The following is a 25,766-nucleotide window of genomic DNA, read 5'->3' on the forward strand; positions in this document are numbered from 1 at the left end:
TAGTTACCTTTGAGATTGGACGTGGTGAGTTGATGTTAATGAAGACTGCCTTTAAGGAGACAAAGACGCCATTATGAACACCTCACGGAGCTTGAACGTGGTCGTGTAACAGGGCTACGATAAGCTGGACGTCCCTCCTGCGATATTGCAGAAAGATTTGGCAGGAAAGTAGCTAATATACATGACTGCTGGCAGCGGTGGTGGCAGGAATGTACGGTCCCATGAAAACCGGGCGCCGGACGGCTACGTGGTACTACCGAGAGGGAAGCCCATCGCTCAGGCGCATCGCGCTGCATCGGCAGCAGCAATATGAGCAGCAGTTGGCACCACAGTGACACAACGAACCGTTACAAATCGGTTACTTCAAGGATAGCTCCGTGCCAAACGCCCTGTAGTGTGCATTTTACTGACCCCAAACCACCGCCATTTACGACTTCAGTGGTGTCAAGCGACAGTTCATTGAGCAGCATGGTGGAGATCTGTTATGTTTTCTGTTGAAAGCTGATTCGGCCTCAGTGCCAGTGACAGCATTGCGTTGGTTAGAAGGAGGCCAGCTGAGGGCCTGCAACCAGCGTGTCTTGTGTGCTAGACTCACTGGACCTACACCTGGAGTTACAGTCCGGTGTGCAATTTCATATGAAAGCAGGAGCCGTCTCGTGGTTATTCCTCGCACCCTGACTGCAAATTTGTGCGTCAGTCTGGTGATTCGACGTGTTGTGCTGTCATTCGTGAACAGCCTTCCAGGTAGTGTTTTCCAACAGGATAACGTTCACCCACACACCGCAGCTGTAACCTAGCTAGCTCTACAGAGTGTCGACGTGTTGGCTTGGCATGCTCGATCACCAGATCTGTCTTCGGTATTGCAGTGCCTGTGTTATTCTGATTACGATGCAAAGGCACTGCGGCGACTACAGCCGCTGTGAAATACATTAAATGAATTCGCATTTGCGAATAAGGCCAACCATCAGCTGTAGAATGGAATGATGACAATGAAAATTTGTGCCAGACCGGGACTCGAACCCGGATATCCCACTTAACTTGAGCGGTCGCCTTGCCATATTTCTTTCTTTCTTTTTGTTGATCTCATTTGTTCGTTGTATTTGCTCGGAGCGGACGTCCCATGACGTTTGTTCAGGTTCGTCGTTGATCCATTAACTCAGTGTTTATATATATATATACGGAGGGCAGCTAACCCTCTGACCGAACACGTGCACGACTTACGGCCCGACCCAAACTTCCATATGTCGTCAACCATCATGCATCTACGACCTGTACTCGAACATCCATTGCCGGCCGGTGTGGCCAAGCGGTTCTGGGCGTTTCACGTTTCAGTCTGGAACCGCGCGACCGCTACGGTCGTAGGTTCGAATTCTGCCTCAGGCATGGATGTGTGTGATGTCCTTAGGTTAGTTCGGTTTAAGCAGTTCTAAGTTCTAGGGGACTGATGACCTCAGATGTTAAGTCCCATAGTGCTCAGAGCCATCTGAACCATTCGAACATCCATTATATTGCTGTACAGGTCAGACGTTGTTCTTGAAAGTCGCTTGCCGGGTATCGACAGATACATACGATATTGCAGTGCCTGTGTTATTCTGATTACGATGCTATGTATGCATGCATGTTCAAAGGAACAGGCACTGCCCCGACTACGTCCTTTATGAAGTATATTAAATGAATTTGCAATTGCGAATAAGGACAGCCATCAGCTGTAGAATGGAATGACCACAATGAAAATGGTAAGGCAATCGCTCGCGATAAGCGGGAAATCCGGGTTCGAGCCCCGGTCCGGCACAAATTTTCATTCTCGTCATTCCATTCTACAGCTGCTGGTTGTCCTTATTCGCAGTTGTGAATTCATTTAATGTAGATCTGTCTCCAGCGGAGCACGTTTGAGATATCGTCGAACAACTCCAGCGGCATCCACGACCATGTTTAACCGTCCTGACTGCAAATTTGCAGTATCGGTATGTCACCTTGGCCTGCTCGATCACCACATCTGTCTCCAGTCGATCGCATATGGGACATCGTTGGACGACAACTCCAGCGTCATACACAACCAGGTTTAACCGTCCCTGTATTGACCAATTAAGCGCAACAAGCATGGACTGACATCCGGCACCTGTACAACACAATCCATGCACGTTTTCATGCTTGCATTCAACATTCTGCCGGTTACTCCGTTTATTAATGTACATTTCACATTTGCATTCGGTTATCTTGCCCTTACATTAACCTGTGATCTTGCAATATTAATCACTCAAATATGTTACCTAGACAAATGAATTCCAGAAATGTCATTACACTATGTTAATTATTTTCTGGTGCTGCGATTTTTTTCATCAGTATATATCGAGAAGATGTGAGGGATTTGTGTGAGAGGGAGTATGTGTGTGCCGGCCACTGCGGCCGAGCAGTTCTAGGCGCTTCCGTCGGAAACCGCGCGACCGCACGGTCGCAAGTTCGAATCCTGTCTCGGGCATGGATGTGTGTGATGTTTTTAGGTTAGTTAGGTTTAAGTAGTCCTAAGTTCTAGGGGACTGATGACCTCCGATGTTAAGTCCCATAGTGCTCAGAGCCATTTGAACCATTTGGAGTATGTGTGTGTGCGCAGGTGAACGCCAACGGGTTGCTGTCGTTCCTGACGGACATCCCTCTGTTCTTCAGCATCCAGTTCCCGCTCGACTACCCCGTCATCGCGCCGCTCTACTCGCACGTCGACACGCGTGCCTCTGGAACCGTCTCCTACAGGTATGCACAAACCGACCTTATTTATTTATCGTATGACAATATTAGGGAACTACTACGCGTCAACATTTAAGCACATCTTTCCAACATAAAATAACAAAAATGTCAACAGCTATTTATGGATATCAAGCTCTTTTATGCATTTTGAAACATCACTCGTCGCTGTCTGGAGGTCTTCGAAAGGGCCCTTGCAGGCACGCGCGGGATATGTCGACAAAACATGAGCAACTGTCTGTCCTTCCGCGCCACAGTCACACGATGGTGATGAAAATTTTCACCGCTTGTAGGGAGTGTCTGCACATCGTCCATGACCCGTCCGGATGCCGTTCAAGGTAGACCAAATTGCCGGGCTGGTCGAATCCTGATAGTTCCTTCTGGATGCAAGGCAGCTTCAGACACTGTGGAGAACAGTTTGAAAGTTATCCAAATAAATAAAAATATGGGTCGAAGTACTGTTTCTGATTGTAAGATCTGAGGCGTAATAAATGAACTGTCGTAATGAAACTTGTACTGTCGTAATGAGAAGGCAGAGCTGCACTGTAATAACAATGAATTGAATGAAAAGGGAAGTATTTCATACTTTAAAAGTTATCAATCTGACAGCAAGAATTTTGAACAGTATAAACTGCCTGAATAATGAAATTTAACATAAAACCTGCAATAATTAGTTTTGCAAAACTGATCACAAAAACTGTCACTGAATGACACAAGTTGGAATAAAAATAGCCATCAAAATATTTAGCCCTTACCTCTATTCTGCGCAAATCTGGATAACGCGTTGCAGTACTGCTCTGTCTTGCACGCCGCAATGCCAAAGCTGCAAATTACTGCATCTACTCAGAGGCACTCCTGAGCTGCAATGAGTTCTCTGTCAGTTGCAAATCGAAATATACTGTTTTTTATAAAAAAACATAATCGATTAAAAATTGTAGGAGAAAGATAAGTGAAAAATGAAATATGGACATAAATGACAACACTAAGTTTTTTTTGCATATTGTGAAAAAGTGCTCAAGGATGATTTTAAATTTGATAAACGTCGTAACAACCAAACAATACATTTTCCTATCTTTCAAATCTAGCAACTCCCAGTACAATAACCAAGTTAATCCGATGGCGCAACAATAGTGAAAAAAAGGTAACGTCACTATAATTTGTACCTCTGACATTCCACTTCTGGTATACACACAGTTCCATCAAACTTCCTCCTTCACAAATCAGTTTCCGTTACAATCTTGATATAATCGTATTCATTAAACACACTGATAAATTGAGACTTTACGTTTGAAACATAACATTAAAATTGCTTCCTCACTCCAACACAGCTTAACATTATCTCACCCTCCACCGCGCACACCAAAGATAATAACTTAACTTCTGCGATACAGCTTTACAACATCGCTGTTCTCTCACAATCAATTCAGTTACCAAAATACATGACACCTAACAAGTTTTGTTGCCAGCAGTGTTTATATGCATCAATGGTATTGAATTCAGTTTCCATGACATTAATGGCATTGAATTCAGTTTCCATGAGAGTCCTGGCTGTGATGAGAGCGGGATGTCTTGAACCTAGTCGTTTTCACTCCGCAGGGAATACGTCGTCCATTATTGGAAGGTCGTTGTTATTAGTAATCTTCTGGAATTCACGCAGTAGCACGCTCTTCCGTCTAATATCAGGAGATGGAATGTTGCTCAAGATAAGTATATCGTATTGATCCACCAACAATGTTAAGTTGTACATCTATCTTTTCTACGAGTAGACTATTAAGCCAAATAGGCACACAGTACTCTGCTGCTGAGTATATAAATCCAAGTGCTGATACCCGGAGAGCGTCTGCTGACGATCCCCAACGAGAGTCACAGAATTTATGGAGAATGTTAATTAAGGTAAAGTTTGGAAGGTAGGAGACGAGGTACTGGCAGAAGTAAAGCTGTGAGGTCGTGGCGTGAGTCGTGCTTGGGTAGCTCAGTTGGTAGAGCACTTGCCGGCGAAAGGCAAATGTCCCGAGATCGAGTCTCGGTCCGACACACAGTTTTAATCTACCAGAAAGTTTCATATCAGCGCACACTCCGCTGCAGAGTGAAAATCTCATTATGGAGAATGTTGTTTCTGATTCTGAGTTTAGCATAGGTTCGTGCCAAGTGCTCCTTTAAAGAAAGTGTCCCATCTAAAGTGATCCAAAGGGATTTTGCATGCATATTGTGATGAAGTTAGTCTCCCTCAAAATAGATGTCGAGGGCTATGTGTGCCAATCTATTGGTAAGATGAAAACATGAAACTTCTGTTTTATTTGAGTTTGGTTGTAACCTCCAGTTACGGAAATAGTGGTTTAAGATGTCTGTATCAGAAGTTAGGATTTCTTCAGTTGTTTCAAAGGTTTTGTGTTAGGTAGCTATTGTCCAGTCGTCTGCATAGCCAAACTCTCTGGACTGTGTTGGAGGAATATCAGAGATATATGAATTAAACAAGAGAGGAGCAGGGACGGATCCCTGTGGTAAGCTATTATTCAATACCTTTTGGCAGTTAGTATATTTTTCTGTACTTACTGTAAATCTCCTTCCAGCTAACGTGCAGCCCATGTCTCCAAACCATGTCATATGCTGCACTTAGATCAACGAAAGCAACAGATGTTTGCTGCTTCATTTCGCATCCTGCTTCAATAAATGTTGTTAAAGATAAGACTTGATCAATGCAGCTCCGTTCTTGTCGGAATAGAGTTTGCTCAATAGGAAGGTTCTGAAAGATTACTGGACCTCATGATATGTTGTTGTTGTTGTTGTGGTCTTCAGTCCTGAGACTGGTTTGATGCAGCTCTCCATGCTACTCTACCGTGTGCAAGCTTCTTCATCTCCCAGTCCCTACTGCAACCTACATCCTTCTGAATCTGCTTAGTGTATTCATCTTTTGGTCTCCCTCTACGATTTTTACCCTCCACGCTGCCCTCCAATACTAAATTGCTGATCCCTTGATGCCTCAGAACATGTCCTACCAACCGATTCCTCCTTCCAGTCAAGTTGTGCCACAAACTCCTCTTCTCCCCAATCCTATTCAGTACCTCCTCATTAGTTATGTGATCTACCCATCTAATCTTTAGCATTCTTCTGTAGCACCACATTTCGAAAGCTTCTATTCTCTTCTTGTCCAAACTGGTTATCGTCCATGTTTCACTTCCATACATGGCTACACTCCATACAAATACTTTCAGAAACGACTTCCTGACACTTAAATCTATACTCGATGTTAACAAATTTCTCTTCTTCAGAAACGATTTCCTTGCCATTGCCAGTCTACATTTTATATCCTCTCTACTTCGACCATCATCAGTTATTTTGCTCCCTAAATAGCAAAACTCCTTTACTACTTTAAGTGTCTCATTTCCTAATCTAATCCCCTCAGCATCACCCGATTTAATTTGACTACATTCCATTATCCTCGTTTTGCTTTTGTTGATGTTCATCTTATATCCTCCTTTCAAGACACTGTCCATTCCGTTCAACTGCTCTTCCAAATCCTTTGCTGTCTCTGACAGAATTACAATGTCATTAGTGAACCTCAAAGTTTTTATTTCGTCTCCATGGATTTTAATACCTACTCCGAATTTTTCTTTTGTTTCCTTTACTGTTTGCTCAATATAAAGATTGAATAACATCCCACTCCTTCCACTATTTTCATCGTTACCGCCTACCTTAATTTAGAATGAAAAAGGATTTTCTTTGAACACTTTCATTTTTAAAATGACAGAAGATAAATTATATTTCGTTTTTATAAGTGTTTTATAAAACAAAAAAATCAATGATTCATTGAGACAATTGTTGCTGTTTATTTCTAGGAACATTTTTTTAAAAGAATGATTAAGCAATTTTCAGTGCATCACGAGTGTTACATGTAACTCCTTCTCGGACAAGAAATCAATCTAACTATCCACCTTGAGGGTAGTCACCTGTTACAAAACGTGCTTCCTCTGCGCCACTCCTCTTCCTGGTGACACTTTCTTGATCCACTCTGTGCGCTCTCATTTAAAATCAACAAAAGTACTGTCTGTACATCACTTAACTGCTGGACACCTTACTTCTGTACTGTCAGAAATTGGAAGACATCAAGTTTCAATGCTTTGTGCCTCGCCACTACCACTTTTATTATTATTATTAGTATTCTTTTTAATACAGTGAAGACGGCTTAGTAGCCATTACGTAGTTACTTTGTGTTGAGCTGTCTATTGGTTCGTTTATTTTTACGAAGAGAATAATGAGACAATTCATAATATATTGCGGGAAATAACTACAACTACGACAAGGTATTTTCGTTACATATCTAAGCATACGTGACCTAAATGTCTCAATTTTACGGTCATAGATACAAGGCACAAAGTATGTATGTAGTGGGTGGGCTGTATGAGGAAGATGTTTTTCATACTTCCGTTTCTCAAGCTGTGTCACACATTAATACTAGTATTTAAAAAATGCAGTTATTAGCAACTTATGTAATCAGTATTACGGTCTAACGAAATAGTGATAATAGTGATTTTTACAAATAATTTTATGTCATGACTGAAAAAAATTCAACCCTATTGTTTTTACCCCTCTGAAAATTACATTTTACCTCTCAGGGGGTATTAACCCCAGGCTGGGAACCGCTGATCTAAGACTAAAACCTTTTCGGGTCGGTGAAGGATGATTTTATATTGCGGTATGGCTTATATACACTCCTGGAAATTGAAATAAGAACACCGTGAATTCATTGTCCCAGGAAGGGGAAACTTTATTGACACATTCCTGGGGTCAGATACATCACATGATCACACTGACAGAACCACAGGCACATGGACACAGGCAACAGAGCATGCACAATGTCGGCACTAGTACAGTGTATATCCACCTTTCGCAGCAATGCAGGCTGCTATTCTCCCATGGAGACGATCGTAGAGATGCTGGATGTAGTCCTGTGGAACGGCTTGCCATGCCATTTCCACCTGGCGCCTCAGTTGGACCAGCGTTCGTGCTGGACGTGCAGACCGCGTGAGACGACGCTTCATCCAGTCCCAAACATGCTCAATGGGGGACAGATCCGGAGATCTTGCTGGACAGGGTAGTTGACGTACACCTTCTAGAGCACGTTGGGTGACACGGGATACATGCGGACGTGCATTGTCCTGTTGGAACAGCAAGTTCCCTTGCCGGTATAGGAATGGTAGAACGATGGGTTCGATGACGGTTTGGATGTACCGTGCACTATTCAGTGTCCCCTCGACGATCACCAGTGGTGTACGGCCAGTGTAGGAGATCGCTCCCCACACCATGATGCCGGGTGTTGGCCCTGTGTGCCTCGGTCGTATGCAGTCCTGATTGTGGCGCTCACCTGCACGGCGCCAAACACGCATACGACCATCATTGGCACCAAGGCAGAAGCGACTCTCATCGCTGAAGACGACACGTCTCCATTCGTCCCTCCATTCACGCCTGTCGCGACACCACTGGAGGCGGGCTGCACGATGTTGGGGCGTGAACGGAAGACGGCCTAACGGTGTGCGGGACCGTAGCCCAGCTTCATGGAGACGGTTGCGAATGGTCCTCGCCGATACCCCAGGAGCAACAGTGTCCCTAATTTGCTGGGAAGTGGCGGTGCGGTCCCCTACGGCACTGCGTAGGATCCTACGGTCTTGGCGTGTATCCGTGCGTCGCTGCGGTCCGGTCCCAGGTCGACGGGCACGTGCACCTTCCGCCGACCACTGGCGACAACATCGATGTACTGTGGAGACCTCACGCCTCACGTGTTGAGCAATTCGGCGGTACGTCCACCCGGCCTTCCGCATGCCCACTATACGCCCTCGCTCAAAGTCCGTCAACTGCACATACGGTTCACGTCCACGCTGTCGCGGCATGCTACCAGTGTTAAAGACTGCGATGGAGCTCCGTATGCCACGGCAAACTGGCTGACACTGACGGCGGCGGTGCACAAATGCTGCGCAGCTAGCGCCATTCGACGGCCAACACCGCGGTTCCTGGTGTGTCCGCTGTGCCGTGCGTGTGATCATTGCTTGTACAGCCCTCTCGCAGTGTCCGGAGCAAGTATGGTGGGTCTGACACACCGGTGTCAATGTGTTCTTTTTTCCATTTCCAGGAGTGTAGTTCAGACCACACGTACTTTGCAGAACATCAACGCTGCCCTCTTTACGGTCCACAAAATCTGCCTTTACTGAACATTGTACACGGTCCACTAGCATTAATGTGACCACCGCCGATGCTCGATGTCAACGTGCAATAACCACTCACAGACGGCGGGTGGCAGTACCAGCAATGGAAGGTATTTAAAGCGTTCTGGGGGAGGTGGGAAACAGTACAGTCGTTGTCGTGTTGCAGAAACGAACGATTTATCTGACGTCCAAAGGGCATGATCATTAGCAGTTTCTAAACTGTGCACGTGCCAAAGTGGTTGAAGTACACCTTGCATGGCAAAATGCTGCTATCAAAAACTGGCTCCGAGGCCATAGATGACACGGGTGACCTACGGTTCCGGGGATGTGCACAGGGGAATAGACGTGCAGGCTGAGCAGCTGGCTGCCGAGATGAACCAAGAGGCTGCGAACAGTGACTCCTCAACGAAAGTTCAGCAAACGTATGCTACGTTTTGGCCTCTGCAGCAGTCGCCTGGTTCATGCACCCATGCTGACTGCTATTCATCGGCGACGAAGGTTGCAATTTCCACGCTAATGTCGCAGTTGGGCATCCACTGAATGGACGCAGGTGGCCTTTTCACATGAATCACGCTTTATGCTCCATCAGACCGATGGCCGTTGGCGTGTACGGCCCTGCAACAATAGTCGGAAGGGTCCAGGCCGAAGGATCTGGGTTCTGGGGAATGTTTTCTGGGCATTCCCTGGGTGCTCTCTCATCCTGGAAGGCACTATGGATCAACACAAACATGCGTCTGTCTTTGGGACCATGTCCACCCCTCTATGCAGTTCAATTTTTCCTCAGCACGGGTACTGTCCTGGCCACCAAACTCCCTGGATTGAAACCCAATAGGAAATCTATAAGACCACCTCGGTCGGGCTGTTCGCGCCATAAATCGTCAACCGTGGATCGTCAGCCGAGAAACCAAGCGCAGTTTATAGAGTTGGCATGGCTACATATCCCTGTCGGTACCTACCAGAACCTCAATGACTCTCTTCCTACAATTCCGCGCTACATAAAGTGGTGATTCAGGCTTTTGACAGGTGGTCACATTCAGGTGTAGGACTGTGTATATTCGCTGGACATAGAGTGAAATAAGATACGACGGTTGGAACTTTGGTCTACATCTACATCCACGTGATTACTCTGCTATTCACAATAAAGTGCCTGGCAGAGGATTCAATGAACCACCTTCAACCTGTCTCTCTATCGTTCTACTCTCGAACGGCATGCGGGAAAAACGAGCACTTAAATTTTTCTGTGCAAGCCCTGATTTCTCTTATTTTATCGTGATGGTCATTTCTCCCTATGTAGGTGGGTGCCAACAGAATGATTTCGCAATCGGAAGAGAAAATTGGTGATTGAAATTTCATGAGAAGATCCCGTCGCAACGAAAAACGTCTTTATTTTAATGATTGCCACTCCAATTCACTCATCATGTCTGTGACACTATCTTCCCTATTCGCGATAATACAAAACGAGCCGCCTGGTTTGAACTTTTTCAGTATCATCCGTCAGTACCACCTGATGCAGATCCCACACCGCACAGCAATACTGCAGAGTAGGGCGGACAAGCGTGGTGTAAGCAGTCTCTTCAGTAGACCTGTTGCACCTTCTAAGTGTTCTGCCAATGAATCACAGTCTTTGGTTTGCTCTACCCATAATATTATCTATGTGATCGTTCCAATTTAGGTTATTTGTAATCGTAATCCCTAAATATTTAGCTGAATTTACAGCCTTCAGATTTGTGTGACTTATCGCGTAATCGAAAATTAGCTGATTTCTTTTAGTACTCATGTGAATAACTTCACACTTTTCCTTATTCAGGGTCAATTTCCACTTTTCGCAGCATACAGATATCTTATCTAAATCATTTTGCAAGTCGTTTTTATCATCTGATGACTTTACAAGACGGTAAATGACAGCATCATCTGCAAACAATCTAAGACGGCTAATCAGATTGTCTCCTATGTCGTTAATATATATCAGGAACAATAGAGGGCCTATAACACTGCCATGGGGAACGCCGGATATTACTTGTGTTTTACTCGATGACTTTCTGTCTGTTACTACGAACTGTGACCTTTCTGACAGGAAATCACGAATCCAGTCGCACAACTGAGGCGATACTCTGTAGGCACGCAGTTTGGTTAGATGACGCTTGTGAGGAACGGTGTCGAAGGCCTTCTGGAAATCTAAAAATATGGAATCAGTTTGACATCTCCTGTCGATATCACTTATTACTTCATGAGTATAAAGAGCTAGTTGTGTTTCACAAGAACTATATTTTCTGAAACCGTGTTGACTATGTGGCAACTATTTATTTACAGCCCGTACAAAATACATACGGGTTTCAAAGTTTTACTGACCTTCAGAGTAGTCACCGGCATTGTGTATAACCCGTTGCCAGCGATGTGGAAGTTGTAGGATACTCTTAGCAGTGTCAGTTGTGTTGACAGTTCGAGTGGCGCGGTCTATTGCCCGACGAATTTGTAGCAGTTCCGAAGCGAATGCCGTGAAATATCTCCTTCAGTTTAGAAATCAAGTCGAACTCACGAGGGCTTAAGTCAGGGAACTGAAATAAGTGGTATAGCACTTAGCAGCCCCATCAGTCAAACAAATCAGTAACAGCTTGCACTGTACGTGCTTGAGCATTGTCCTGCAAAATGATGGTCAGGTCCTGCAGAAAATGTCATCACTTCTGTCTCTATACTGTTCATTTTTGGAACACAACCTACGACCAGCTTAGAGACAGAAGTTGTGACACTTTCCGCAGGACATGACCATCATTTTGCAGGGCAATGCTCAAGCACGTACAGTGCAAGCTGTTACTGATTTGTTTGACTGATGGGGCTGCTAAGTGCTATACCACTTATTTCAGTTCCCTGACTTAAGTCCTCGTGAGTTCAACTCGATTTGTAAACTGAAGGAAACACTTCACGGCATTCGTTTCAGAACTGCTACAAATTCTTCGGGCTCTAGACCGCGCCGCTCGAACTGTCAACACAACTGGCACTGCTAAGAGTATCCTACAACTTCCACATCGCTGGCGACGGGTTATACACAATACTGGTGACTACTTTGAAGGTCAGTAAAACTTTGAAACCCGTATCTATTTTGTACGAGCTGTATATAAATAGTTGCCACTATTAAAGTTCCAACCCTCGTATAATAGTAACTTTGGCTACAGATAATTCATTTTGGGATTCCATTACTAAAGAATCAGTAGAGATACAGATGGTAGAAAGCCTTATTAACTTGAACAGCGGCTGTCTATTGGATAACGCATGTAACCCCATAGCTTCCACGATTTGCTTTCAGCAAAAATGACTATGGACGCCTTGGGCCCCGGTGAGCGGTAACACACCGGGACAATTACGTTTCGCGTTTCCGCCATCGAGAGTACGCTAAATTGTGCGAAGTGGTTAATCGATATTAAGTTACGACAGCTCACGTGGTTCAAATGGTTCAAATGGCTCTGAGCACTATGCGACTTAACTTCTGAGGTCATCAGTCGCCTAGAACTTAGAACTACCTAAACATAACTAACCTAAGGACATCACACACATCCATGCCCGAGGCAGGATTCGAACCTGCGACCGTAGCGGCCGCTCGGTTCCAGACTGTAGCGCCCAGAACCGGCTCACGTGGTGATGCTTGATAGGTGCACATATGAAACATCATGTGTGGTAGAAAACGATGTCTGGTTGCATTCCCAAAACATCATAGAGTATTCAGTAAACCGGGAAAATTTCAAGATTCACAATTGCGATTTCGTTTTTGCTGTCCTCCCTAGTGTTGCAATGCTAATGGTCAGCCACCTGAACTATGAGTTCAGAACTTAGAAAAAAATACTTTTTTATTTGTCTCTATGTATCTTATTCAGATGATGTGGTGATTACTTTGTGATACGACGAAACCAGCTATGATCACATTTGTGTGACTTGAGGCTGGAAAAAATGCAATAAAGGAATTTAATAAAAAATTCAATCTCCCAATAAATTATAATTATCTCGTTCTGTTTTGTACGGCCTCTGTGACCAGAATGTCTCCGAAGTATATTCGTCAGTCCTGGCAGATCGAATACTACACGGTGCTTCCAGCAGTCCACCTTGTGATTGTGAAAGGAAAAACGAGAGTGAAGCCCATGCTGCTTCACATTGACAGAATGGTCTGCCGCGTATGCAACCCGCGCTACTAATCTGTCGTGCGTTTGCCTTCGTCCCACGCCTGATGTTTTCTGACAACTGTAAGTTTCCTTGTCTTTCGATTGTGGAGAAACCGAAATGAATGGGAGTCACACTGACACTTCACGCATAGTGATACTATGCTGAGAGCCGTAAACCTCTGTATTAACCGGAAACACTCTGATCTCTCCGACATGGTCATTTCGCGGGCTGTACATACAAGAGAGTAATGGTTGTTTGTTCGTTGTTAGAGTTTTAACATTGTACCTCTCCGTGATGTACAAAGCCTCTCTTGTTGCCTCTGCGAGCGATACTCACGAATCAGTCGAATGAGTGTTTTGTGAGCCATTTCTTTCGTGAATGAGTTACATTTTTCTCAGGTTCTTTCAATCTCTTTCTGTTTGTAGTAATATTAACATACTTGCTGTCTCAAAATTTTCGTCAGTTTTCTTTACAGTGATATCGATGAAATTTTAGATGAGAACCATTTCACAATTATTGCATTTTTCTCTGTAAGGGCAGCTTTTACCTTTTCCTTTTACGTGCTAAATGCGGAGAAACCTGAAAAACTTACAGAGAGACCGAAAGCGTCAGTGTCAAAACAGTCAGGAGAAAATTGAACTTCTTTCTGAGTATCGAAAATGGCGTGGTGTTCACCTGTCGAAATATCGGCGATTGCCGACGATGTTACCTGACTGCATTCCCGTAAGCTATATGAACAGAAGAAAATTGTTTAGCATGTAGTTTTATACGACTGTTTGCCGTAAAATTCTTCTATTTCAGGGCAACTGGAAAACCTCACCAGTATTATTGCCGAGAAGTGTTCAAATTAGTTCTAGTATACACTATCAGCGTTGACACTGACTTTGACTCAGAAGCTTTTTTTAGTAAAAACTTCCCTAATTTTCAGTCGTCTGATCTGTGGTAATCAGTTGTATTATTCTTGTTATCTCACTTACACTTAGATATAAGTGTCTGAACAACACATTTTGGCTTTTACAAATTTAATTCCTTGTTATTTCTTTCGGTTTGACAGTTTCATCTGTCAACCACTTATGCCAACAAGGCGTCCAATCGGGAAACGTGGTTAATCTACTTGTCGGGAAAAGTGACCAGGATAGCCATTTTTCCCCGAAAGTTTATTTTTAAACTGGTTACCTCAGTAAGAGTTAGTTACTGCGATATATCGCACATATTCACTTCTAAACTCTTTTATATACGAAGCTATCATCCGTCATTCTATCTGTTTGTGACGAATTTGAATTGATTAATGTTTTTTAAAACCGCCTCTGCTTTGTTATATTCGGCCCAGTACAAAATTCCGATTGAAAACCGTGCACTGCAGCCGCATGGTGTTATTTCAAATACTAGAGCATTAAGATGCATAGAGAATATGTCCGGAATCAGAGCAGGATTCTGTCGCATAGAATATACGACTGTGGCGGTAAAGAAAGATGAGACGGCTTTCTCTACAACAGCAAAACAGTTTTATGTTCCACGTAATACGCTGAAAAATTCTAGGAAAAAAATAGAGTTGTAGTAGGTGATCAAAAGAGTATGGGGTGTGTTCAATAAAGAGCAAGAACAATAAACACTTGATTACGTTTTTGAAATGAGAAAGCGACTTTATGGATTTACTGTGAACGATGCATGCAGATTAGCATTTCAGTTGGAAGAGTGCAACAAAGTTCCTCATCGTTTTAACAAACAATCTGAGATGACAGGAAAAGACAGCACTATAATGTTGATCTTGGGATGCGAACCTCGATGGTTAGAGGGCAAGCTTTTAACTAGGTGAAAGTAGACAGAATTTTTTGTATCCTTAAAACAGTGAACGGAAAACAATTTCATCCTGCTCATCACTTTATAATGTGGATGATTCAGTCCAAGAACAGTAAAGTGTTTGCACTTAAGGAAGACGCCAAGCCGATTGCGTTATCATAGCCAAAGAGGGTTGATGTTCACTTTCGAGGTATGTATGCCCGTACTTGCCTCTTTGCCACGTTAGTTTGCGTAAAGTGGTCACTACGTATGGCTTTAGAAAAATGCGTATAGGTCCTATTCATTACATATCTTTTTACTTATAAAAATTGTAGCATGTAAGTGGAAAGACTCTATCAGTAATCACAGTCTGGTGAAACTCCAGTTACCTTCCCTTAGAGTGGCCACTTTACCTCACCGTATTTACAGGGTGATTCAAAAAGAATACCACAACTTTAAAAATGTGTATTTAATGAAAGAAACATAATATAACCTTCTGTTACACATCATTACAAAGAGTATTTAAAAAGGTTTTTTTCACTAAAAAACAAGTTCAGAGATGTTCAATATGGCCCCCTCCAGACACTCGAGCAATATCAACCCGATACTCCAACTCGTTCCACACTCTCTGTAGCATATCAGGCGTAACAGTTTGGATAGCTGCTGTTATTTCTCGTTTCAAATCATCAATGGTGGCTGGGAGAGGTGGCCGAAACACCATATCCTTAACACAACTGTCGTCGATTCACTTCTGCCGTACTCAATAACACAAAAAGCTTTCTGTTGAGCGGTCGCCATCTTAGCAGCAACTGACGCTGACGCCTAGTCAACAGCGCCTCAAGCGAACAAATGTACAACTAAATGAAACTTTATAGCTCCCTTAATTCGCCGACAGATAGTGCTTAGCTCTGCCTTTTGTCGTTGCAGAGTTTTAAATTCCTAAAGTTGTGGTATTCTTTTTGAATCACCCTGTAGTTTAACTCTTCGTCTCGTGCAAATATGAGTACATAGTTTAAACAAAAAATGTAGGTTATACACAAAGGTAAAACTCATTACTGATCAGGACTGACTCCATAAGAATTGCTTAAGTCAAATGTACTTGTAATACGAAATTTAAATCAGTATATCAGCGTCTTTTAAGTATTTCGCTATCAAATTGTACTTTTTTGCACCGAATCTATAGAGCAAGGAGATGATATTAAAAGGTAGAGGAAAGCCCACTTCACCCAGTTATGCTTGTTTGTACTTTGCCATTATATAGGATTCAGATCGGCGAGCGTCAGTTTAATCCTGATCGCAGCTTCCAGAAACCAGAATATAAAATTTCCTCCTACTTCAACAACTGCATTTCATCTGACCCAATTTTTTTCGTTCGTAAACAACCGTTCCAGAAATTGTGATAATTCGCTCTGTTTCATCTATTTTTCGATGATGGATTGTCAAACCTTCATCAGATTATGTGGAATCGAACTTTTGTCAAATGTTTCAAAACTGTTTCGTGGTCGATATGTAGATCCTTAAATAGTCCTACATTCACACCAATTTACCGGCCGACCAACCGACAAATGATACGTGTGCAGGCTTGTTGGCGACCGACAGACCGATTTTCCGTGGCAGGCGGTCGGCTGCGTATGGCCACCCGACAGCCGACCCAACTTCACCCAACAAATTATGCCCTGTATCGCGCTGTCGTGCCAACCGCCCGAGATAAATTTGTCTTCTGTCACTGCATACGGAAATAAATGCTCTTCAAATATTGATAATATGACGGACTACAAGGCAGACGAAACTTTGATGACAGAGTTTCTGAAGAAGTTTAAAGAATGCGAATATTTGTGGAACATGTCTCGCAAGGAGTGTAGGAGTATAACAATAGAGATGCAAGGAACGAAGCACGTACTTCATTTTTTAACGAATCCATAATAGTTTCATGCGGAACTCGAAGTATACTCCCTTTGTCAGGAAAAGGGCACAGAGTCACATTATTTTCACCACTACATCCAATCTAGCGATGCGGAAGCTCGTCGTTTAGGTAACGATAACATCGATGCTCTAATGAGGCGGTGCCCCGTCTTGTCGCTAGATGAAATCCTCGGAATTAGTAATGGAAACAACCACATCTGCAACATATCAGAGTAAGAGATACATGTCACAGTCTTCTCACAGAAGAATAATGGCCCATATAGCTTCAAAAATGGTTCAAATGGCTCTGAGCATTATGGGACTTAACTTCTAAGGTCATCAGTCCCCTAGAACTTAGAACTACTTAAACCTAACCAACCTAAGGACATCACACACATCCATGCCCGAGGCAGGATTCGAACCTGCGACCGTAGCGGTCGCCCCGTTCCAGACTGTAGCGCCTACAACCACTCGGCCACATATAGCTTCCTCTGCGACACTGCACATGAGGATTTCCAGTACCCCACACTCTTACATTGTGGTGATTAATCTTTCCATTTAAACGGAAGGTTGCTTCTTTGCTGAATATCAGCTTGAAAGCGAAATGTTTATCTTCAAGGGTTTCTTTAATAGTGATGCAAAACTGAAGGCGCCGACCAAAATCTTTTATTTATTGCGCGAACTAATAATAGTACAGTTTGAAGTGCAATCTCCACTGCAAAATCTTTCACAATTTGCTGCAGTATTCCAGTTTCGTGGCTTGCGCAAACTGTTGATTTTTTTGTACTGGTTACGAAACATTCCCTCACCATCTCCCTGATTGCATCTGGCACACTTGATCGAACGATAGGCCTATTTTTCTATTTATAGAGACAATCAGTGTCCCTAAACTGTCGACACCAATGCTCAATGTTCTGTTCACATGGCTGTTCTTTTCCATCATTCCTTCTGCACTGTTGTAAGAGATAAGCGTCTTGCATATTCCGACACTCGCAAAAACTCATTTCTTGCTTTGTCGCCATTCTATCAAGGTACTGCACTCGTAACGCCAACTGGTGGGCACAATGCAAATTCCGAAAGTTTACAGTTTTATTCATGTATCAATTATATTTGTACATGTAACATTTTGAAAATGTAGAACTCTGAAAAGAATGAATCTTTATAGTAGCCCTGTGTTTTACGAATAAAAACTCTTCGACTGTATTTCGGCTTTAGATTTCATTTCCGACATTTATTGTCAAAACCGAAATACAGATATTCTATTAGCTTTTAAATTTCATTTCCCGTATGTATCGGAAATAAAACCTTAAAATGGAAATACAGACAATCGAGGGTTTTTATTCACATATTAAACTTGATCTGTTTATGTATTCATCGTATGAAGATAGGAGAAAATATCAGAGAACTATTTACTATAGGCATATATATTTCCACACAGTTACACACAATATCAAACTCGTAATGGGTTCATAGCTCGGTGTCAAGGCTTGCAATGCAATAAGAAACTTGTGCAAAGGTCTTCCATCGTCTCTTTGAATGCTCAGAGGGAACATTCAAGTATTATGTAATTTATTGTTTGTTGCTCTTCGTCCCAGTCACATTTAGAGAGGACTTCCATTCCTATTGGTGCAGCATTGCTCCATGTCAGCGCCGGTCAATTCTAATCCGATTCACCAATGTTGTCGAGATGCATGAAAACCAGCTGGTTGCTCCCAGGGAGTTACAGTTGGTTGTGTTGCTGCAGGGAACTTTGCTTCTGCCACTGATTTTTGCAGGCATCCTGCGTGTTGAAATGGCTGTCCTGCGGGCTGATTGCTGTACGCCACGATGGTTTTCTAGACATCGTTCTAAGAGAATTTGTAGTTTTGTTTCTTTTCTTACTATCTACATGTTGAGCAATGAGGGGGAGATAGGGCAGTCTGATAACTGCTTTAGCGTGAGCACTGTTTAGCCATGTGATACAGCAGTATTCCGCGACTGTGTGTGAAGAGTAATGCTGATGGGCGACTGTTACAATGGCACCCCACGCGTTTCCTGTTAACCTCTGGAGTATATTGTTGCGAGTTTTTATTTTAGTTGCCACATTCTCAAGATTGATTTTCTATGTCAAACACCTGTCTAGGGTCACACTTAGGTATTTTGGAGCATTGAAAAATTGGAGAGTCTGATCTCTAAATGTGATGCTATGTTTGCAGTTTGCTTGTGTATTCCATTGGTGGAAAGTTGACACAGCGGTTGTTGAGGATTAAGTCGGAGAGTGAGCGTTGCTTCAGCTTCATCAAAGCTTTGATCCTGAGCGATCAATGCAATATCCTCTCCAGAGCTAATTGTTTCGAGTTACTTTTTGAGATACAATACCCTGCCTCTTTATTTAAGTCCTTCTACTCTTTTTGGTTGCCTTTTGTATTTTGGTAATCATTTTCTGTGTTGACATCCTCAAATAGTTCAGGTCATTAGACCCAACATATTTCCATCATGAGTAGGCTTTGGAACGATCGGTTCTAGGCAGTTTTCGGAGAAGCATTTAGTAAAGTTTCACAGGGCGTCTTGTAATGGCCAACACTTACAGAATTGTAGGTTTCCCAGTTAACTGTTGGATGATTAGTCTCTTCAATTGACAACAGAATGACCGGGGAACTTAAACGTAAATGGCCCAGAGATCGTCAGTGTGTGTGTGTGTGTGTGTAGTGAGTGAAGTGTTATGAAACAATATGCGTAGTGCGTGCAGTGAGATATAAGTGGACAGTGTGGCATTACATTATTTAATAAGTTATTTGTAAAAAAATGTATTGTATATCAGGAGTAAATCTAATGATTGTCTCTAACTAGAAGTCTGTAAATGTACATGTATACGAATTAGCTTATTTTAAATTGGTCTAAATTCGTAAATACTTTGACATGACCTATATCCTTGTAAAAAGAGGTATACAGATGAATAAAGCTACTACTACTACCACTACTACTACGTTGTAGTGAACTTAGGTTTTCTCTTTCGTTTTCAGTTACACCTGGAGGTGAGTCTTGTACAATCTCACATGCAGTTTCGATTTCTATCTTAATGGGTATGAACTTCTAGCTTATTGCGAGAAATGCACCACCTACATTTAATATTAGCGTATTCTTTCGTTATACCCTTAAACTTTCTCCAAATATCCCTCGGCTATAAATTTCTATTTTTAACCAGCTATGAGCTTCCTACACCTAGTGTAATGTGAAATCCTGTTTGTTGCGAATGCTTCGGCAGTAAGTCACTAGAATTTTAACACCCTTGTCTGTAAGGGGGATTTCCTTGAAATACTGACACTATCTATTGTAAAATTATCATTTTTATATAATTTTGCAAAAGATACACAAAATTTAGTGTACAGTATCCTAAAAGTTATTCACTCTGTATCTTTTTGAAGACAGGTTACTTCCATAATTAAAAGGTTAACATATTTTATTCGAGATACATCTTTTTGTACTGTACAGTACGCACTGTTAATATAGTTACAGATATAGTTTTTTGAGTTAATGATTTAAAATGTCATCCACGTATGATTCAATCAACTGTGTCAAACGGGTTAGGAAATAAAGTTGAAAAATGTTCACAAAATATACCGGTACGAAACAACCTATGAGGTCAGGTGATAAGTTAAAAAATAAAAACAAATATTATTCAATCAACCGTATCGATCCAATTAAGAAATAAATTTTAAAATTATTCACGGAGATTTTTGTAATCATACATCTGAAAGAAAACTTTCTATAATGTCAGGTGATTAAAAGCATGCTGAGTACGATGAAATCTAAGACATTTCGCTTCCCAACAAGGACAATTCGTTAAAAATAGGGACATCCTGGTAAAATCCGGGTGGGTGAAAACTCGATTCATATCTCATTCAACAAAGAAACCGTACGTCACACAACATTCAACAGTCCATAGTTAAGTCCTTCTGCAGCGCAGGTAGTATTGTTTGAGCGCTCAGAGGAGCGGTACTGGCATTCATTCGTTCATTCATTGACACACACACACATTGTGTTCCGTCAATTCTGCCATGAAGGAGAGCCTTCAAGTATGTGAAACGACTCAAGCCAGTCGTTAAAACGACTAATCTACACAAACTGACAGTTAAGCCAGTTACTTCTACATTACTTTAAATGTGTATGTTAGGAGAAAAACAATTACTTTAACTGTAGCAACACCAAAGCATTTTCACTTACGTGTACTACCAGGGGACAGGGTGGGGGGGGGGGGGGCGGGGTGTACTTTATGCCTACTATAAAAAAATTTAAAAAAAAACAGCGAAACTGGTTACGCGCTTTGACTGGTAATAATAATATACTTATTAAAGAGGCCCTGATGTGTAAATAGTCTCCAGAGCCTTGAGATACCGTATCTTTTAGTACACTCTTAGCAGCACCATTGCAATTTCAATAGCAATTTCAATTTCCAGGGTGGGTGGGGGAGGGTTACTTTATGACCGCCACAAAGAAATACAAATTTCGTTGATAATTGTTGACTCTTACTCACAACATAGTTTCCAAAAAATATTGATGTGTAAGCAATGTACAGAACCTGAAAATAATTTTGAACATGACATTCGTTGTGTAAAGTCACATCTACACTAAGACTTAAATTTTGGGGTAAGTTTAAAGTAAAAATTAAAAACGTTTATGGTATCTAATAGAAGACTTCGTTAAAAACAATAAATATTTTTTCAAAATGTTAGAATGCACATGAATATATACATTTCAGTATTTTCAAAAGGTGAGCATAAAGTACCCCCTGCAACCGCCCTTCCTGGTATTACGTGGGCGAAAAAAGCTACTCCTTCAATACAGCTGTGGATATTGCCACTCGAGAGTGGCAATAGCACATTACGGACGTTTGAACTCTACTCATGTCCTCGGCCACTGAGGCGGGTTCATTATATTTTAATAATTCAGAAATTGAAAATTTGCCTTTTAAAACTTCTTTTCTACAACCCAACTTTTGAAATCTGTGGTACATTCATAAAAAAAAGTATAACCTATCTTGTTGCTTGGTATCATATTAATAATTCTTTGTATTTCACCAGGTTTCTTTCATCTCTTTTCTTTTTTTAAATAATAATAAAGTGGCATAATTCAGAAAGAAAACAATTGAGGCCACCAATGATGCTGATGATCGCTGCTGAGTTGATGACTGCAGTATAGTAATTATGTAGAGATGAGTGTAAAAATCACACAAAAAAACCTCATATTATTGGTAGACATTAATTAGACCTTCCATTCTTAAAGCAACCAGAATTCTTATTGTAGAATATGGCAAAAAATGGACAAGACACCTCTTTCAAACAACAATGTGCAAAGTAGGATCAAATAAATGGCCCTGATTGTGAAAGAATAGCTAGTTAAAAACATGAAAATGTCTCCATGTTTAGTTTTATATAACTCTGAATTTGAGAACCCTCTTTTCTGAAGTGTGGATTGCAGAGTATTGTCAAACAAAGCTTTCTGAAAGAAGTAAAAATAAATAAACATAGAGGGCATGACATATTCTGGGATTCCAAGTCTGCCACTGAAGCACAGCATTCAGATAAGTGCTCAATACAATATTCACTGAGGCCTAAGGCTTGCGACTTTATTCCGCTGTTTGTCTATAGCCTCTCCCCCTTTCCACAGATTACACCGACACTAATGTTAAGCTAACTAGTGTCCATCTATATAAAGGTTAGCTGTTCAATTTCTCTGACTTCCAGATGATATTCTGTTATGTACAGCACACATGTAGAAATAGCTTTAGAATTTTAAATGTCTTGTATTGACATGAAAAGCTCAAGATTCTTATGTTTTGATGGAAAAGTCTAAGCATATTATGTTTATACTTAGAGGGAGAGACAGCATTGGTCATATTTTTTTGTTTTATTAACTGCAAAATCGATTTTCGGTCACTTAGTGACCATCCTCAGTGCTGTAATATACAATTTAAATTGGTTTATGTGATCGTTCTAAGCTTGTTGACACCAGTGCCTACCAATTTAAATTGTATATTACAGCACTGAGGATGGTCACTAAGTGACCGAAAATCGATTTTGCGGTTAATAAAACAAAAAATACGACCAATGCTGTCTCTCCTTCTAAGTATATCCATTATCTGGTCGTGGTGCACAGGACACTCCATGGAGTTGCCAATCAACATATTATGTTTGTTAACCTTTGTATAGTCCAAGCTGCCTTTTTTTTTTGCTTCTCCATTTATTATTGCAGCTGTGTCTACAGCTACTCTTGACCTCTGTTTATAAGAAACATTTACACTAAAAAAGCCTAGTAGAAATATTGGAAATCACAGGAATTGCGCAGACAGTATTCTGCCTCCATTGAATGCTTCTGAAAATTAGTTATTCAAGTTAGCCACTTGTACAATACATCTGAATACTTGGACTTAGGAATATAAATTCAGCCTAACTCTACTATTTCTATAATAGATGCTGATTTTGCTGCTGTATGCTGGTAGATAGATAATAGCAGCCTGTGTAAAGTTACAATGCTTTGTTTGAGTCATTAGATTAATGACAGTACAATAGCTGAGTTGTATGGGGGGAGTGGAGAGGCTCTCTTGAAAGTAGCTATTTTTCTCCTAACATATAAATATAAAGTAATCTAGAAGTGATTACAACAATTATAAGTTTGAGTAGATTAACACTAGTCATAATTTGTTGTTAGTATACTTCACAGAAGTAGCCTGTCAATGTATATTTGTTTCCCATCCCTGAAGACTCTCCTTCATGAGGTGCTGATGAAACATGATGTGTCACTGAATGAATGAATGTATGACTGAATGACAGCAACAGAAATATTGTAACAATTTTCATTTACTCCAAAAAATCCTTTGAAAAGTTTTTGTATTCATCTGGTTTACAGACTTAAATATAAGGTTAGGCTGCAATACACAGGTTGTTGTGCATGGAAAAATAGTGTACACATACTGCTACAATACACATCTCTCTCCCTTGCCTCAACTTAGTGGCAAATAGGGTGACTTTTTTTATCAACATTCGTTGCCTTTTGCAGTAGTAACAGTTTCATACTGGTACTTACATACTTATAGATCTAGTGTGACAAGGAAGGGACAGATAGTCAGCTGTGGCCTTGTAGCAGGAACCATCCTGGCATATACCTGGAGTAATTTATCTACTGAAAAAACCTAAATCAGGATGGTTAGATTCTGTTTGATAACTGAAGGCATGCCATATGGTTAACTCCAAAGCAAATTTGCAATTTTTGATACAGTTCAGACAAGATATGCATTATTTATTTATTTCATGTTCTGTAGATCTCGTATTGTGAGCACGTCACATGAGATGTGGAACGAGTCAAACATACAAAACAACAATCATACAAAAAGATACAAAACAGTCTTCATTAAATATATTAAAAATTTCAAATTTCTACATAACTGCATATAGTTAATACAAAGTTTAGAGGAAAAACAGATATTGTACATATAAAAGCAGATTTCTTTGAGTGTTAATACAAAATTTCATGTTTTAATTTGGAGAAAAATTGCAAGCACATTTCTTTGTTAACAAGATGGATAATTGTATCTATATGCTATTTCCCTTTTTGCATCATAAAACTCTTCTAATGTATAAACAGACATATTTAACAAATATTCCTTTAGTTTTGCTTTAAAAAGAGATTCATTTTCTCTTAAACATTTTATCTGGTCAGGGAAATGGTTAAAAATTTTTGTTCCTGACCATTTGACACCTCTCTGAACAACTGTCATGTTCTTAAGTTCACAATGAGGATTTTCTTTCCCTCTCTTACAGGATAAAAGCTTTCAATCTTGATTATGGTTTATAATATGTAAGACAGAAAGAGGCTAAATCTTTTAGGAAAGGCACCTACTGTAGCCATATGCTCTGTTACATGCTTTGCTTTACATTCATCTGATCTTTGTCACTTGTGCACAGGGAGACGCAGGATCCAGAAATACTGTCTGCACTAAAGACATTGATTCGTCAGTACTTCAGCTCCGCAGAAGACTTTGAGCCAAAGAGTGCCTTTATTGCCACTTGGGACAGTGTGGGATATTATGACATGGGTGCTGATAAGGTGAGTCACAAGCAGTGCAGCTCGTCAAACAGTTGTTATCCATTGTAGCATCATGCTTTAGAAAAGTGCGTAACATCATACTGTTTTCTTGAGCATAATGCCACAAAATGTGTTACTTTATTTCCTGTGTATGGGCTACTTTAAAGGTTTTAATTGAAAATGAATCTTTTGCTTGTGGTTATGATATCCTCTACAATGGGAACCACAAAGTAGTTGAATTTGTGTTTCAATTTTATAACTATGATGGGAAGTCTCCAAACGACCATTTCTGGTCATTTCAAAGACATACACCATGTAAGTAGTAGCACAAAGCTCCTAATTTTCGACACTGTCGCAGCATTTAATCTTTGGGTGAGTCTTTCTACTGAATTCTGCTACAAGGAAGGCAAAATCTGTGTTAATTCTTCCAGGGGCAAGGTGAATAGTTGTTGCTGCATATGTAAATGAACTTGTCTGGCATGCAACTACTGCTCTAGCTCAACACAGTCCCAATGTACCATTTATGAACGGAACAGGGAAGGACGATCCCTTAGAGGTACAAAAAGTACCCTCCGCCACTCACCATTAGGTGGCTTGTGGAACATGATGTAGATGTAGATGGACACAGATATGTTCACTGGGGTTCAGTTAAGGGTTGTGAAATAGCACTTCAGCAAATTTTCCTGATCTGAACTATAATACAAAGATTTACCTAGAGACCATACTGTACTGATACAGAAAAGGTACAGCAGTCCCATACTGCTGCCACTGTGTATTGTGTGTGCTATTATCTAAAGTGGTTTCAGAAACATCTATAATCAAAAGAGAAGGAAAGAAATTTGAGTTTAATGTCCCATCAACAATGAGGTTATTAAAATTTTTTTCTTTATACGGGTCCACAGCCATTGAACATCGACCGTTGTCTTACTGCGGCTGTCT

At 41.2% G+C, this 25,766-nt stretch overlaps 1 protein-coding gene across 2 annotated transcripts in view; it reads left to right on the forward strand.

Moving 5' to 3' along the window:
- The window catches only part of LOC126195819 (nidogen), a 342,884-nt gene that overhangs the window by 188,780 nt on the left and 128,338 nt on the right, over window positions 1-25,766 (forward strand). For both annotated transcript variants that reach the window (XM_049934458.1, XM_049934459.1), the window contains exons 3-4: window positions 2,612-2,748; window positions 24,707-24,848. In XM_049934458.1, coding sequence (XP_049790415.1) covers window positions 2,612-2,748; window positions 24,707-24,848 — 279 coding nt within the window. The remainder of the gene's footprint in view (window positions 1-2,611; window positions 2,749-24,706; window positions 24,849-25,766) is intronic.

Source organism: Schistocerca nitens, chromosome 7, assembly GCF_023898315.1.
Source record: "Schistocerca nitens isolate TAMUIC-IGC-003100 chromosome 7, iqSchNite1.1, whole genome shotgun sequence".
In the NCBI taxonomy this organism is placed as follows: domain Eukaryota; kingdom Metazoa; phylum Arthropoda; class Insecta; order Orthoptera; family Acrididae; genus Schistocerca; species Schistocerca nitens.